This window comes from Ranitomeya variabilis, chromosome 7, assembly GCF_051348905.1.
Source record: "Ranitomeya variabilis isolate aRanVar5 chromosome 7, aRanVar5.hap1, whole genome shotgun sequence".
NCBI lineage: Eukaryota > Metazoa > Chordata > Amphibia > Anura > Dendrobatidae > Ranitomeya > Ranitomeya variabilis.
In genome coordinates, this window is record NC_135238.1 from 229420115 (window position 1) to 229435345 (window position 15231).

Below are 15231 nucleotides of genomic sequence, written 5' to 3' on the forward strand. Positions count from 1 at the left end.
CGGACTCTGTGTGCTCGCCGCAGCAGGGGGGAAGGGAGATCGGGACCAAGTGGGAACCGTCGCCCCGTAAAATTGGCGTGCTCCAGCGTCGCAGGAGAGGGACGGGGAGGTATACTCGCCGTGCTCGCCTGTTGCTGGTTCGGGGGAGAGCGGGTCCTATAAAAAAGGGATCCGTCGCCCCCTTCACTCCGTTAAATAAAAAATAAAAATTTACAGAAAATTAAAATAAAAATAAAAATTAAAATATTGGGGTCTAGAAATGGACCCAAGTGCCTCCTACAGACACTAAGCAAGAACTGGGAAATGGTATCCAGTGAAGGGGTGTATACTGCAGAGGAGGAGTTAATCTTTATGTTTACTTAGTGTCCTCCTAGTGGCAGCAGCATAACACCCATGGTCCTGTGTCCCCCAATGAGGCGTAGGAGAAATAGAGGTAGACAGGCTCATCCAATAATAGAACATCTTCACGCTTTATTTATTCCAAATACATATATATTATATGTATAAAAATCCATACAAGGATGATGCTCAGTGACTAAAGGCGCAGTAGGTGCCAGCACGGTTCCACATCATCCTTGTGTGGATTTTTAAAGATATGTATTTGGAATAAAGCGTGAAGACTTTCATTATTGGATGTGACCACTTTTTTTTTGCACATTAGGAGCACTATTTCTCCACGCCGTACCCCACAGAATATTACTTTTTTTTTCGTTTTAACGGAAAAGATTGAGACTTTTGAGCCCCTTCTTTAGCAACCAAGTCACACACAGACCTTAGGGAACAGTAGGGCACTGGTCACATTTACAGTGCAGGTTCCTGATCTAGTACAGCTCAGTCTGCAGCGCTTTTCTTGCACTGAAAACACCATAACCTAAGGCTACTTTCACACTAGCGTTTTTTTCAATACGTCGCAATGCGTCGTTTTGGCAAAAAAACGCATCCTGCAAAAGTGCTTGCAGGATGCGTTTTTTTTCCCATTGACTAACATTAGCGACGCATTTGCGACGCATTGACAGACGTCGCAACCGTCGTGAGACGGTTGCACCGTGTTGTGGCGGTCCGCCGGGAGCAAAAAAAAACGTTACACGTAACGTTTTTTGCTGCCGACGGTCCGCTTTTTCCGACCGCGCATGCGCGGCCGGAACTCCGCCCCCACCTCCCCGCACCTCACAATGGGGCGGCGAATGCGCTGGAAAAATGCATCCGCTGCCCCCGTTGTGCGGCGCAGAGAACGCTAGCGTCGGTAACCTCGGCCCGACGCTAGTGTGAAAGTAGCCTAAGAGGGTCTGTATCGGTGTCATGAGGGTCTGTCTGCACAAGCAGTGGCTCCGCCGTACTTGTATGGTGACTGGTGTGCACAGCTGCGTGCTTGTATACTTCTCCATGCCTGTGTACAGATGAGCGGCGGCTCCCGTCAGTCTTTCCATCCTCACATTCGTTCTGTAGCCCAGAGACACAATCTTGACTGCCGCTATAGACCTGGGGATCAGGCTCTGTGATCGATATCCTGCACGGAGCAGCTCCTGTAATATAAACTATCGACGAAAGCTGCAATGAGACCGAGATAACGGAGAAACACATAGATAAAAGCTGCAGCAATCATCGCTGCAGAGCATCTCACCCGCTGCAGAGCATCGCCACAGGCAGAATCCGCAGAAAATAACTCAGAGATCTACACTCATAATATCCATCATCATCCCATTATCCTGCAGCGTTTTCTGACTTACATTCTACAAGGGACACATGGTCACCAGAAGCGGCTTTTTCCCAGCTTTCTACAGACCCAGAATGGCAGGCAACGCCGCATCGTTATGTTCTGCTCCCAGAAGGCTCCGGATTGAGACGCAGCGCTCTGTGCGGTACAGAATATAACAATGATGGAGGCCTCGTGTCGCCTGGATAATGGACAATGTAGCACACGTCGCACAGAAGGGTTTATTTTGCATTTTGAAAGGCAATAAATGTTCAACATAATACAGAACCGAAGTTCTGAGCCAGAACACTGACGAATATACGGGACACACCGGAACCGTTCATAGACAGGAAATATATCGGGACGTTCCAGGTGCTGATCAAAGGGCAGCACTCCAATGCCAGGGGATAAGATCATCAGTAGGACTGGGCTGTGAATGTCTCAGCACCACCTGCCTGTGACACGGGGATTGCAGGACCCGCGCTCCGTAATCCAGACACTACGCCCAACCCGAGCACTGCAGCACAATAACACTGCACCCCGGGACCTGAGCTCCGTAATGGTACAATGCGTCCTGAGACCCGAGCTCCATACCGAGACATGAGCTCCGTATGATGACACCACCACCTGAGACCCCTACGGGGACACTGAGATTGGAGCTCCACACAGGGACACCGCACCCCAAGACCCGAGCTCCATATGGGTACACCGCGCCCCAATACCCGAGCTCCGTACGGGGACACCGCGCCCCAAGACCCGAGCTCCGTACGGGGACACCGAGACCCGAGCTCCGTATGGGGACACCGCGCCCCAAGACCCGAGCTCCGTATGGGGGCACCGCGCCCCAAGACCCGAGCTCTGTACGGAGACACCGCACCCCAAGATCCGAGCTCCGTACGGGGACACCGCGCCCCAAGACCCGAGCTCCGTACGGGGACACCGCGCCCCAAGACCCGTGCTCCGTACGGGGACACCGCGCCCCAAGACCCGAGCTCCGTACGGGGACACCGCTCCCCAAGACCCGAGTTCTATACGGGGACACCGCGCCCCAAGACCCGAGTTCTATACGGGGACACCGCGCCCCAAGACCCGAGCTCCGTATGGGGACACCGCGCCCCAAGACCCGAGCTCCGTATGGGGGCACCGCGCCCCAAGACCCGAGCTCCGTACGGGGACACTGAGACCCAGGACCCTGTGACAACCATCACGCTTGGTCTGTGCACAGACATTACCCCAGGCTCTGACCTCACTGCAGTGACATCTATGCACTCAATCTCCATCTGTTGCTGCAGCCAGAAAAGACCCCGCATCTACTAAGAATCTATCAGTTTCCCGGGGGGCTTACACCACTATTTCAGTCTTCCATTATAAAAACACAGGGAAATGAGGGACAATACATAAACCTAACAAGGATTTTCGGGAATAGCGGTCAACTTCTGGGGATATTAAAGGGGTGTGAGATATCATCAAACACTTTTAATAAAATTTAAAGGAGCCAAATACTGGAAAAACCAATCACCATCATCTCTGGGGATCCATTACTTTGGTAGAAGACATGGAGGGAAGCGAATGCGCACAGAACGGTTGTTGATCTCTTTGGGCAGTGAACACAATAACCGAAGCTGGACGGACACAGGGAGGTCATTGGCCTCTGCAGAGCATCGCGCCCCTATTCCCAGCATTAAGGAAACCTCTACATTTGGGAAGGACAATCCACGATTCCTTCACTGTAAACATGGATCATCTTAAATTGAGACCCCGCAGCGACTGCTCAGTGCCCAGATGATAATCCCCCTCAATATCGAGGGGGCAGATGAAATGGACTACACTAACAAGCGGAGGAGTGGCCCTATGACTATGGGCCATGGCAGCCATCATCTGTCTACGCCCTGGACTAGCATGAGGACATTAGAAGAAGGATGTGTCCGACGAGAAGGCTCCGGCGAGTCTGAAGTCATCCTTGGTGAGGACGCTGTACATGCGCTGGGGCAGGGCCTTGGAATAAGGGGCTGGTCTGGACACGGTGGTCCGCAGGATGACTTCTCGGCCAGCGGGGGAGGGGAAGTCTGTTCCGGACAGCGGCTTCTTGTCTTCAGATGTACTAGACCTCTTGGGCTCTTCGTCCATCGGGGCCATCATTGCCACCTGAAACAAAGACAATATTCGTCACAGGCATTGCTACAGCTGGGACTTGGGCCAAGCATGGGCGTCATGGCCGGTCTACACTCACGAGGGACACAAGAGGGGTACAGGTGTGAAACATCGGGGGTCTGTGGCATTTCTGCTCTTTTTTTGGGGGGTGGGGGTCACACGTTGGGCTCAATGTCCTGGGATAAAAAGCTGCATCCTGCGAGCTCTACATAGCGCCACCTTTCTCTTCAGGCTGTGTCTGGTATTGCAGCTTCTTGTCTTAAAGGGATGTTCTGGGATGGGTATTTTCATGCCCTGTGTAAACATTGAAGGGGACGCGGTTCTCACCTTCATTCTGCTAATAATGGAGGGTCTCAAAAATCAGGACTCAGCTGATCAAACATTTCTGCCTCATCCCGAGGGGGGTGGAGGGTCTATTTAGCCGAATCTCTGTACTCTTATCATAGTAAGATGGACATTTAGCTGTAGATAAATTGGGGGGAGGACAGTGGTGCGCTAGGATGGGTCTGTGACTTGGGGATCACCGGACCTGCCGCCTCGATGTCGCGGGATGTGGCGCCTTGTGTGGTGGCGGTTACATTGTATCTATGCGTCAGGATGGAGCGGGTTAGTAAGTGTTAGTGAGAGACTTAAGGTGACGCTTCGGGGGGCCGGGGGCCCTCCGCTCATTACACACAAGTCATGGGGTGAGGAAATGAGGTAGAAATTCTGGATGTTACCTCATCAGAAGATTCAGTCAGCTGGAGAAAGGAAACCGGGGTGAGAGATAGAGACAGTCAGCCGAGGACGGCTACGAGAGGTTAGACAAACAGTTTAGTACATGCAGCAAGACATTACGCACAGGTATGGACGCCATGATGATGGAGGGAGGGGGAACGGACATTCATAGAGGGGCTCGGTGCAGCGACAGCCGGCAGTGCCAGAGTCATGGCAGGAACTACAAGACCTAAAGGGGGGTTCATTGCAAGAAGCCCCTTCCCCGGTGACGCCAGCTGTCTGTCCAGCCATCACAGATGTGATGTCATCATTCAGCGTCTCCCACACTACCTCCTCATCCCACCCTCTCTCTGTTGGAGTCCCCCAAGGCTCTGTCCTGGGACCCCTACTCTTCTTAATCTATACACTTGGCTTGGGACAACTCATAAAGTCCCATGGATTCCAGTACCACCTCTATGCTGATGACACTCAGATCTACCTCTCTGGCCCAGACATCACCTCTCTGCTGTCCAGAATCCCAGAGTGCCTATCAGCCATATCCTCCTTCTTCTCCTCTCGCTTCCTCAAACTCCATGTGGACAAATCTGAACTCATCATCTTTCCTCCATCTCATAGATCTTCCTTACCTGATCTATCTATCGCAATCAATGACATCACGCTTTCCCCGTACCGGAAGTCCGCTGCCTCGGAGTAACCCTTGACTCTGCCCTTTCCTTCAAACAGCACATCCAAGCTCTGTCCACCTCCTGTCGCCTCCAGCTCAAAAATATCTCCAGAATCCGTCCCTTCCTCAACCATCAATCTACTAAAATGCTTGTGCATGCCCTCATCATCTCCCGCCTCGACTACTGCAACATCCTTTTCTGTGGCCTCCCTGCTAACATCCTTGCACCTCTCCAGTCCATCCTTAACTCTGCTGCCCGACTAATCCACCTCTCCTCGCTACACTCCTGCTTCCCCCCTCTGCAAATCTCTTCAATGGCTCCCATTCCCTCAGCGTATCCAGTTCAAATTACTAATAATGACCTACAAAGCCATCCATAACCTGTCTCCTCCATATATCTCTGAACCAATCTCCCAGTATCTTCTCTCACGTAATCTCCGGTCCTCCCAGGACCTCCTTCTCTCCTCCACACTTATCCGCTCCTCACCCAACTGCTTCCAAGACTTCTCCGGAATATCCCCCATCCTCTGGAACTCTCTGCCCCAACACGTCCGACTATCAACCACATTCAGATCCTTCAGAAGGAACCTGAAAACCCATATCTTCAGGAAAGCCTACAGCCCACAATAACCGAGCCGCCGCCTCACCACTGCCAGAGCTACCACCTCACCAACACCGAAGCTACCGCCTCACCAACACTGGAGCTCCTACAACCCTCAACCTACTGTCTCCTTCCCCATAACCCTGTAGAATGTAAGCCCGCAAGGGCAGGGTCCTCGCCCTCTGTATCAGTCTGTCATTGTTAGTTTGCTTACCGTAAGTGATATCTGTAACTTGTATGTAACCCCTTTCTCATGTACAGCACCATGGAATCAATGGTGCTATATAAATAAATAATAATAATCATTGTTAGTGTGCGTTCTGTGGGGGTCTCACACTCGCACCCCTGAGGGGGGTTACATGCAGTTATGCTGACAACAGATTCTCAGCACAGTGAGGGGTTTTGGGACCACAGCACTGACTCCTACAGGTGAGACCCCCCACTGAGCACACATTGGGTCCTGTCACACATCTATGGGGGCTGTCAGACCTTTCGCATAAGGTTTCAGTACGTTGGGTTTTGTTTCCCCTGTGATAAGTGGTGCCTGGCGGCTGCTCATCGCCCCCATATATTCACACATGGAGCTCGGGCTCGGAGGCTTGTCCAGAGGACCCCACTATCTGTACAGCAGATAATCGCACTCTGACATGAACCAATCATGGAGGCTTGTCCACGAGACCCCACTATCTGTACAGCAGATAATCACACTCTGACATGAACTGATAGCGGAGGTTTGTCCACGAGACCCCACTATCTGTACAGCAGCAATCACACTCTGACATGAACTGATAGTGGAGGTTTGTCCACGAGACCCCACTATCTGTACAGCAGATAATCGCACTCTGACATGAACCGATCGTGGAGGCTTGTCCACGAGACCCCACTATCTGTACAGCAGATAATAGCACTCTGACATGAACCGATCATGGAGGCTTGTCCACGAGACCCCACTATCTGTACAGCAGATAATCGCACTCTGACATGAACCGATCATGGAGGCTTGTCCACGGGACCCCACTATCTGTACAGCAGATAATCGCACTCTGACATGAACCAATCGTGGAGGCTTGTCCACGGGACCCCACTATCTATACAGCAGATAATCACACTCTGACATGAACTGATAGCGGAGGTTTGTCCACGAGACCCCACTATCTGTACAGCAGCAATCACACTCTGACATGAACTGATAGTGGAGGTTTGTCCACGAGACCCCACTATCTGTACAGCAGATAATCCCACTCTGACATGAACTGATAGTGGAGGTTTGTCCACGAGACCCCACTATCTGTACAGCAGATAATCCCACTCTGACATGAACCGATCGTGGAGGCTTGTCCACGAGACCCCACTATCTGTACAGCAGATAATCCCACTCTGACATGAACCGATCGTGGAGGCTTGTCCACGAGACCCCACTATCTGTACAGCAGATAATCACACTCTGATATGAACCGATCGTGGAGGCTTGTCCACGAGACCCCACTATCTGTACAGCAGATAATAGCACTCTGACATGAACCGATTGTGGAGGCTTGTCCACGAGACCCCACTATCAGTACGGCAGATAATCGCACTCTGACATGAACCGATCGCGTAGGCTTGTCCACGAGACCCCACTATCAGTACGGCAGATAATCGCACTCTGACATGAACCGATCGCGGAGGCATGTCCACGAGACCCCACTATCTGTACAGCAGTAATCACACTCTGACATGAACCAATCGCGGAGGCATGTCCACGAGACCCCACTATCTGTACAGCAGTAATCACACTTTGACATGAACCGATCGCGGAGGCTTGTCCACGAGACCCCACTATCTATACAGCAGGTAATCGCACTTTGACATGAACCGATCGCGGAGGCTTGTCCACGAGACCCCACTATCTGTACAGCAGCAATCACACTCTGACATGAACTGATAGCGGAGGTTTGTCCACAAGACCCCACTATCTGTACAGCAGATAATCCCACTCTGACATGAACCGATCGTGGAGGCTTGTCCACGAGACCCCACTATCTGTACAGCAGATAATAGCACTCTGACATGAACCGATCGCGGAGGCTTGTCCACGAGACCCCACTATCTGTACAGCAGCTAATCGCACTCTGACATGAACCGATCGCAGAGGCTTGTCCACGAGACCCCACTATCAGTACAGCAGATAATCGCACTTTGACATGAACCAATCGCGGAGGCTTGTCCACGAGACCCCACTATCAGTACAGCAGATAATCGCACTTTGACATGAACCAATCGCGGAGGCTTGTCCACGAGACCCCACTATCTGTACAGCAGTAATCACACTCTGACATGAACCGATCGCAGAGGCATGTCCACGAGACCCCACTATCTGTACAGCAGATAATCGCACTCTGACATGAACCGATCGCAGAGGCTTATCCACGAGACCCCACTATCAGTACAGCAGATAATCGCACTTTGACATGAACCGATCGCGGAGGCTTGTCCACGAGACCCCACTATCAGTACAGCAGATAATCGCACTCTGACATGAACCGATCACAGAGGCTTGTCCACGAGACCCCACTATCAGTACAGCAGATAATCGCACTTTGACATGAACCAATCGCGGAGGCTTGTCCACGAGACCCCACTATCTGTACAGCAGTAATCACACTCTGACATGAACCGATCGCGGAGGCTTGTCCACGAGACCCCACTATCTGTACAGCAGATAATCGCACTCTGACATGAACCAATCGCGGAGGCTTGTCCACGAGACCCCACTATCTGTACAGCAGTAATCACACTCTGACATGAACCGATCACGGAGGCTTGTCCACGAGACCCCACTATCAGTACAGCAGATAATCGCATTTTGACATGAACCGATCGCGGAGGCTTGTCCACGAGACCCCACTATCAGTACAGCAGATTATCGCACTCTGACACGAACCGATCGGGGAGGCTTGTCCACGAGACCCCACTATCTGTACAGCAGATAATCGCACTCTGACATGAACCGATCGCGGAGGCTTGTTTTGCTTCTCGCATGTTTGTCCTGAGTGCGGAATGGAGACAAAAGCCGCTGCCTGTTCCTTGTGTCTCCCCGTCTCCGACAAGGCAGGATGTCTGCGCCCGACCCCGCAGTGCCAGATAATGAGAGGACATTAATCAAACACAGAAAACAAGGCGTCCTGATCTGCCGTCACCTCGGAGGAGCGTGTACCGCACGGCGGCGAGGAGCGAGTCATTACAAGCGCCATTCCTCCCATGTTCTCCGTTATTAAAGCCCGGACTCACCCGCTGAGCGTTGACAAACATCTTGTGGATGATGCTTCCGGCCGGACCCCTGCACGCTCCGATGATTGGCACCTCAGGCTGCTCCAGGAGAAAACCCACAAACCTGTCACCGAGAAGAGATCAGAGATCAGCGATGACAGAAGAGAGGAACGGACAGATGATGACAGGACCGGAGACCATCATCATCATCATCATCACCCTGCACGTACAACATCCGTCCCAGAAAGGGGCAATACAAACCCCACCACCCTCCAAAAATAAACATTCAGTTATAGCTGTTCCTGGGAAAGCTGGGTGAGCCCTAATATGGCCGCTAAGTGTACGCCACAGCTTTCCTACACTCCTGAGTGACAAACAGTTATGTATTCAGATCTCCTGTGTAATGGGGGAGTTGAGGTACGTTCACACAGCAGTTTTTAATGTGGATTTTGGAGCAGCATCGGCACATGAAAAATCACTACAAATCCTCTTTGTCCTGTTCATTTCAATAGGGAAACTCGCCCACAGTGCACATGGTGCTGTAAGGCTACGTTCACATTTGCGTTGTTGGTCGCAGCGTCGTCGACGCAACGCACAACGCATGTCAAACGCATACACAACACAGCGTTTTTTGACGCATGCGTTGTCCTATACAATTGAAGATCCAAAACGCCCCCCAAAAAATACATTTAGTCAAAAGGCGCATGCGTCAAAAAACGCAGCTCAACGCAGGCAACTGCGCCCTATGCGGTTTTCATAGACACTAATGTGTTTTTTTGGCGCATTTACGACGCAGGTGCGTTGCATGCGTTTTTCTTTGGAAATATGACGCATCAAAACGCATGTGTCATACAACACATGACAACGCATACCGGCGCATGTCCATGCGCCCCCCATGTTAAAGATAGGGGCTCATGACGCATGCGTCGGTATCCGTCGACGACGCTGCACCCAAAGACGCAAATGTGAACGTAGCCTTATTTACGCATGTAGAAAATCAACATGTCAATTCTTGAGGCTTGGTTTCTACTTGAAAAAAAACGAAACACGTAACAAAAGTGTCAAAATCTGCACCAAAATATCTTGGGCTTTTGATGCTGGTTCCTTTTAAAACAGCGCCTTTCTCGTCCCCAGTTTGCCTGTGGTATTGCAAGTTGGTTATATTTTCAACCTATAGATCGGTATGGCGCTGTCTTTGGAAGGAAGTTGCCACATATTTCCTATTCCAGATGCAATAAATGAAGATCGGCCTGTTAAGGGCATTTAGACCTCAGACCTTGAAATCAGGAAAAAAATTTGCAGGACCCTGATCCAGCGGCCACAATGGTGGTCCGTTATCACCAGACCGGAACCCTGTTATGCTCCTTCTACCTGCCGCCATCCTGGGTGCCTTTCGGATTTGTGCTCCCCCACCGATGTTATGACTTACATCTCACTGGCATCGCAGGGCCCACGAATCACTAGTGGCCCCCACGATGTTATGATGTGGGCCCACGAATCACTAGTGGCCCCCACGATGTTATGATGTGGGCCCATGAATCACTAGTGGCCCCCACGATGTTATGATGTGGGCCCACGAATCACTAGTGGCCCCCATGATGTTATGATGTGGGCCCACGAATCACTAGTGGCCCCCACGATGTTATGATGTGGGCCCACGAATCACTAGTGGCCCCCACGATGTTATGATGTGGGCCCACGAATCACTAGTGGCCCCCACGATGTTATGATGTGGGCCCACGAATCACTAGTAGCCCCCACGATGTTATGATGTGGGCCCAAGAATCACTAGTGGCCCCCACGATGTTATGATGTGGGCCCACGAATCACTAGTGGCCCCCATGATGTTATGATGTGGGCCCATGAATCACTAGTGGCCCCCACGATGTTATGATGTGGGCCCACGAATCACTAGTGGCCCCCACGATGTTATGATGTAGGCCCATGAATCACTAATGGCCCCCACGATGTTATGATGTGGGCCCACGAATCACTAGTAGCCCCCAGGATGTTATGATGTGGGCCCACGAATCACTAGTGGCCCCCATGATGTTATGATGTGGGCCCACAAATCACTAGTGGCCCCCACGATGTTATGATGTGGGCCCACGAATCACTAGTGGCCCCCACGATGTTATGATGTGGGCCCACGAATCACTAGTGGCCCCCATGATGTTATGATGTGGGCCCACAAATCACTAGTGGCCCCCAGGATGTTATGATGTGGGCCCACGAATCACTAGTGGCCCCCATGATGTTATGATGTGGGCCCACAAATCACTAGTGGCCCCCAGGATGTTATGATGTGGGCCCACGAATCACTAGTGGCCCCCACGATATTATGATGTGGGCCCATGAATCACTAGTGGCCCCCACGATGTTATGATGTGGGCCCACGAATCACTAGTGGCCCCCACGATGTTATGATGTGGGCCCACGAATCACTAGTGGCCCCCATGATGTTATGATGTGGGCCCATGAATCACTAGTGGCCCCCACGATGTTATGATGTGGGCCCACGAATCACTAGTGGCCCCCACGATGTTATGATGTGGGCCCACGAATCACTAGTGGCCCCCATGATGTTATGATGTGGGCCCATGAATCACTAGTGGCCCCCACGATGTTATGATGTGGGCCCACGAATCACTAGTGGCCCCCACGATGTTATGATGTAGGCCCATGAATCACTAATGGCCCCCACGATGTTATGATGTGGGCCCACGAATCACTAGTAGCCCCCAGGATGTTATGATGTGGGCCCACGAATCACTAGTGGCCCCCACGATGTTATGACGTACGTTTTGCTGTGGTCGCAGGGCCTACAAATAGGATACCAGCAGGTAGAAGGAGTTTTGCTGGGCTCTGGGCTACCAACGTGGCCACTGCAAATTGTTTTGGCAGTTCTTCATTTAGGATGGACCCTTTTATCTTATGTCTATGACCAGCATCGAGGATCTGCGCTGCCTCGTCCATCGCTGCAGATGGCGCTCTGCATCATAAATACTTCTCTAGATCTTCCTTTCCCTCTGCGTCGTCACATCGGTCCGTCCCAAACTTGACCTTGAGCGACCGAGCTCTGGCGATGGTGGCCTCCACATTAATGATTTGGTTGATTATATCCTGGGAAACAAAAAGAGAGGGAACTCATGAACCCCACAAAATCTGCTGAGACTTCGCCACCCGTTCATGGACGCCCGATCCCTCACCTCCAACTTCTTGTCTTCGGGCCCAGGGAAGCGCAGAACTTTACTGGAATGAGAGATGATGCGTTTTATCGAAGACTTCACAGAAGGAATATCTTCCGCTATTTCTGTAGAAAGATCAGAGGACGTGAGTACAACCACCATCATCTATAGGGAAGGTACGATGTTGTGTAATATGGGGTGAGGAGTGGAGTCACCTTCTTCTTTGACCTTGAGAAGAGCAGCATGGATGACGCATGGGAGGAGATGGCGGGTCAGGTCTGCGGGTTTCTGGACGGCAAAGTAATGGAGAACCTAAAGTGTAGAGGGTAAGATGGTCATCTCAGGTCCCTAAAGAAGGCCATACACGCGCAAGTCATCTCCAACGGACGGGGGGAACATATTATAGGGTTATTCCTACACAATCACGGCATCCTCTAACCTCAGGATCTTGCTGATCACCGGGGGTTCGACTGAACCTGAGATTGGAGCTCTGGAGACCTATGAACAGCACAGTGGCCCCGGCCTGCACGAAGGAGCAGAGGCGCATGATCGGCCTCCTCTGCATTCACTGTCTATGAGACTGCCATGTGATGGGGCTGCCGGGCGATGGGACTGCCATGTGATGAGGCTGCCGGGCGATGGGACTGCCATGTGATGGGGCTGCCGGGCAATGGGACTGATATGTGATGGGGCTGCCGGGCGATGGGACTGCCATGTGATGGGGCTGCCGGGCAATGGGACTGCCATGTGATGGGGCTGCCGGGCAATGGGACTGCCATGTGATGGGGCTGCCGGGCGATGGGACTGCCGCGGGATGAGACGGCCGCATGATGGGAATGCTGGGCGATGGAAATGCTGGGCAATGGTACTGTCGTGTGACAGGAATGGCGCGTTATGTGAATGCCGGGCGATGGGATGACCTTGTGATGGGACTGCCCCCTGATGGGACTGCCGCCTGATGGGACTGCTGAGCGATGGGATGACCTCGTGATGGGACTGCCGCCTGATGGGACTGCTGAGCGATGGGATGACCTCGTGATGGGACTGCCGCCTGATGGGACTGCTGGGCGATGGGATGACCTCGTGATGGGACTGCCGCCTGATGGGACTGCTGAGCGATGGGATGACCTCGTGATGGGACTGCCGCCTGATGGGACTGCTGAGCGATGGGATGACCTCGTGATGGGACTGCCGCCTGATGGGACTGCTGGGCGATGGGATGACCTCGTGATGGGACTGCCGCCTGATGGGACTGCTGGGCGATGGGATGACCTCGTGATGGGACTGCCGGGCGATGCGACGACCTCGTGCAGTGCTATTTCCAGCAGTCCTATAGACAATAAACAGAGTGCACATCGAGCTCGTGAGCCTCCGCTCCATTCAGGATGAGGCTAGAAAGCCCCGATCTCAGGATCGCTGGCTATCAGACCCCCAGTAAGTTATGCTTCATCTAATAGATTGGGGCTAGATTGATTTTATTTTATTTTTTTACAGAACAACAGTTTTTTTAAAAAAATGCTTTTCAGATTTTCTTATGTTCGTTACTTGGCCCTTTTTGTGATTCTGTATGTTAATTAGTTCATGCATTTTAGTAACCAAAGATCAAGTCAGAGAATCCTCAAGTTTCCAGACAAATACAAAGTACAAAGTAAATGAGAATCGGGCGAGAGCAGAGGCCTGGAGTGCCGGGGCCGAACACACCGCTCCGTGCACACAGGGGGAAGTGAGGACGAAACGCGGCTAATGCCCATACTGCAGAATAAGAGCCTGAACAATGCGGCCCCATTCTCCGCATGTCGCTGCCATGGAAACCAGAGCGGACGGCTGTATTTTCTTAAGTACATTTGTATTTATTGCTTTACAAAAACAGACTATAAATAAAGGAAATAAAGATGAAGCGGCAGAAATACCCGAGACTGCACCCAGCGTAAACCGGGAGGGAGCAAGAATGGGAAATAGAAATCAGACGCACACGGGAGCGACACCGCACTAACCAGAAGTGTCCTAGAGAAGAAGCCGACCACGTTACATCCTGTATTATACCCCAGAGCTGCACTCACTATTCTGCTGGTGCAGTCACTGTGTACATACATTACATTACTGATCCTGAGTTACATCCTGTATTATACCCCAGAGCTGCACTCACTATTCTGCTGGTGCAGTCACTGTGTACATACATTACATTACTGATCCTGAGTTACATTCTGTATTATACTCCAGAGCTGCACTCACTATTCTGCTGGTGCAGTCACTGTGTACATAAATTACTGATCCTGTGTTACATCCTGTATTATACCCCAGAGCTGCACTCACTATTCTGCTGGTGCAGTCACTGTGTACATACATTACATTACTGATCCGGAGTTACATCCTGTATTATACCCCAGAGCTGCACTCACTATTCTGCTGGTGCAGTCACTGTGTACATACATTACATTACTGATCCTGAGTTACATTCTGTATTATACTCCAGAGCTGCACTCACTATTCTGCTGGTGCAGTCACTGTGTACATAAATTACTGATCCTGTGTTACATCCTGTATTATACCCCAGAGCTGCACTCACTATTCTGCTGGTGCAGTCACTGTGTACATACATTACATTACTGATCCGGAGTTACATCCTGTATTATACACCAGAGCTGCACTCACTATTCTGCTGGTGCAGTCACTGTGTACATACATTACATTACTGATCCTGATTTACATCTTGTATTATACTCCAGAGCTGCACTCACTATTCTGCTGGTGCAGTCACTGTGTACATACATTACATTACTGATCCTGAGTTACCTCCTGTATTATACTCCAGAGCTGCACTCACTGTTCTGCTGGTGCAGTCACTGTGTACATACATTACATTACTGATCCTGTGTTACATCCTGTATTATACCCCAGAGCTGCACTCACTATTCTGCTGGTGCAGTCACTGTGTACATACATTACATTACTGATCCTGAGTTACATC

At 51.3% G+C, this 15231-nt stretch overlaps 1 protein-coding gene across 2 annotated transcripts in view; it reads right to left on the minus strand.

Annotated features, from left to right (window-relative positions):
* Positions 1 to 1921: 1921 nt before the first annotated feature.
* RAB3GAP1 (RAB3 GTPase activating protein catalytic subunit 1) overlaps positions 1922 to 15231 on the minus strand; it is a 114069-nt gene continuing 100759 nt past the window's right edge. The window contains exons 20-25 of one of the 2 annotated variants that reach the window (XM_077273070.1): positions 12479 to 12575; positions 12285 to 12388; positions 12083 to 12198; positions 9097 to 9199; positions 4564 to 4584; positions 3155 to 3838 (exon numbers count right to left, since the gene is read on the minus strand). In XM_077273070.1, coding sequence (XP_077129185.1) covers positions 3602 to 3838; positions 4564 to 4584; positions 9097 to 9199; positions 12083 to 12198; positions 12285 to 12388; positions 12479 to 12575 — 678 coding nt within the window. In that variant the 3' untranslated portion in view covers positions 3155 to 3601. Of the gene's footprint in view, positions 3839 to 4563; positions 4585 to 9096; positions 9200 to 12082; positions 12199 to 12284; positions 12389 to 12478; positions 12576 to 15231 lie in introns of both variants that reach the window. The other variant, XM_077273071.1, reaches the window with a different exon arrangement.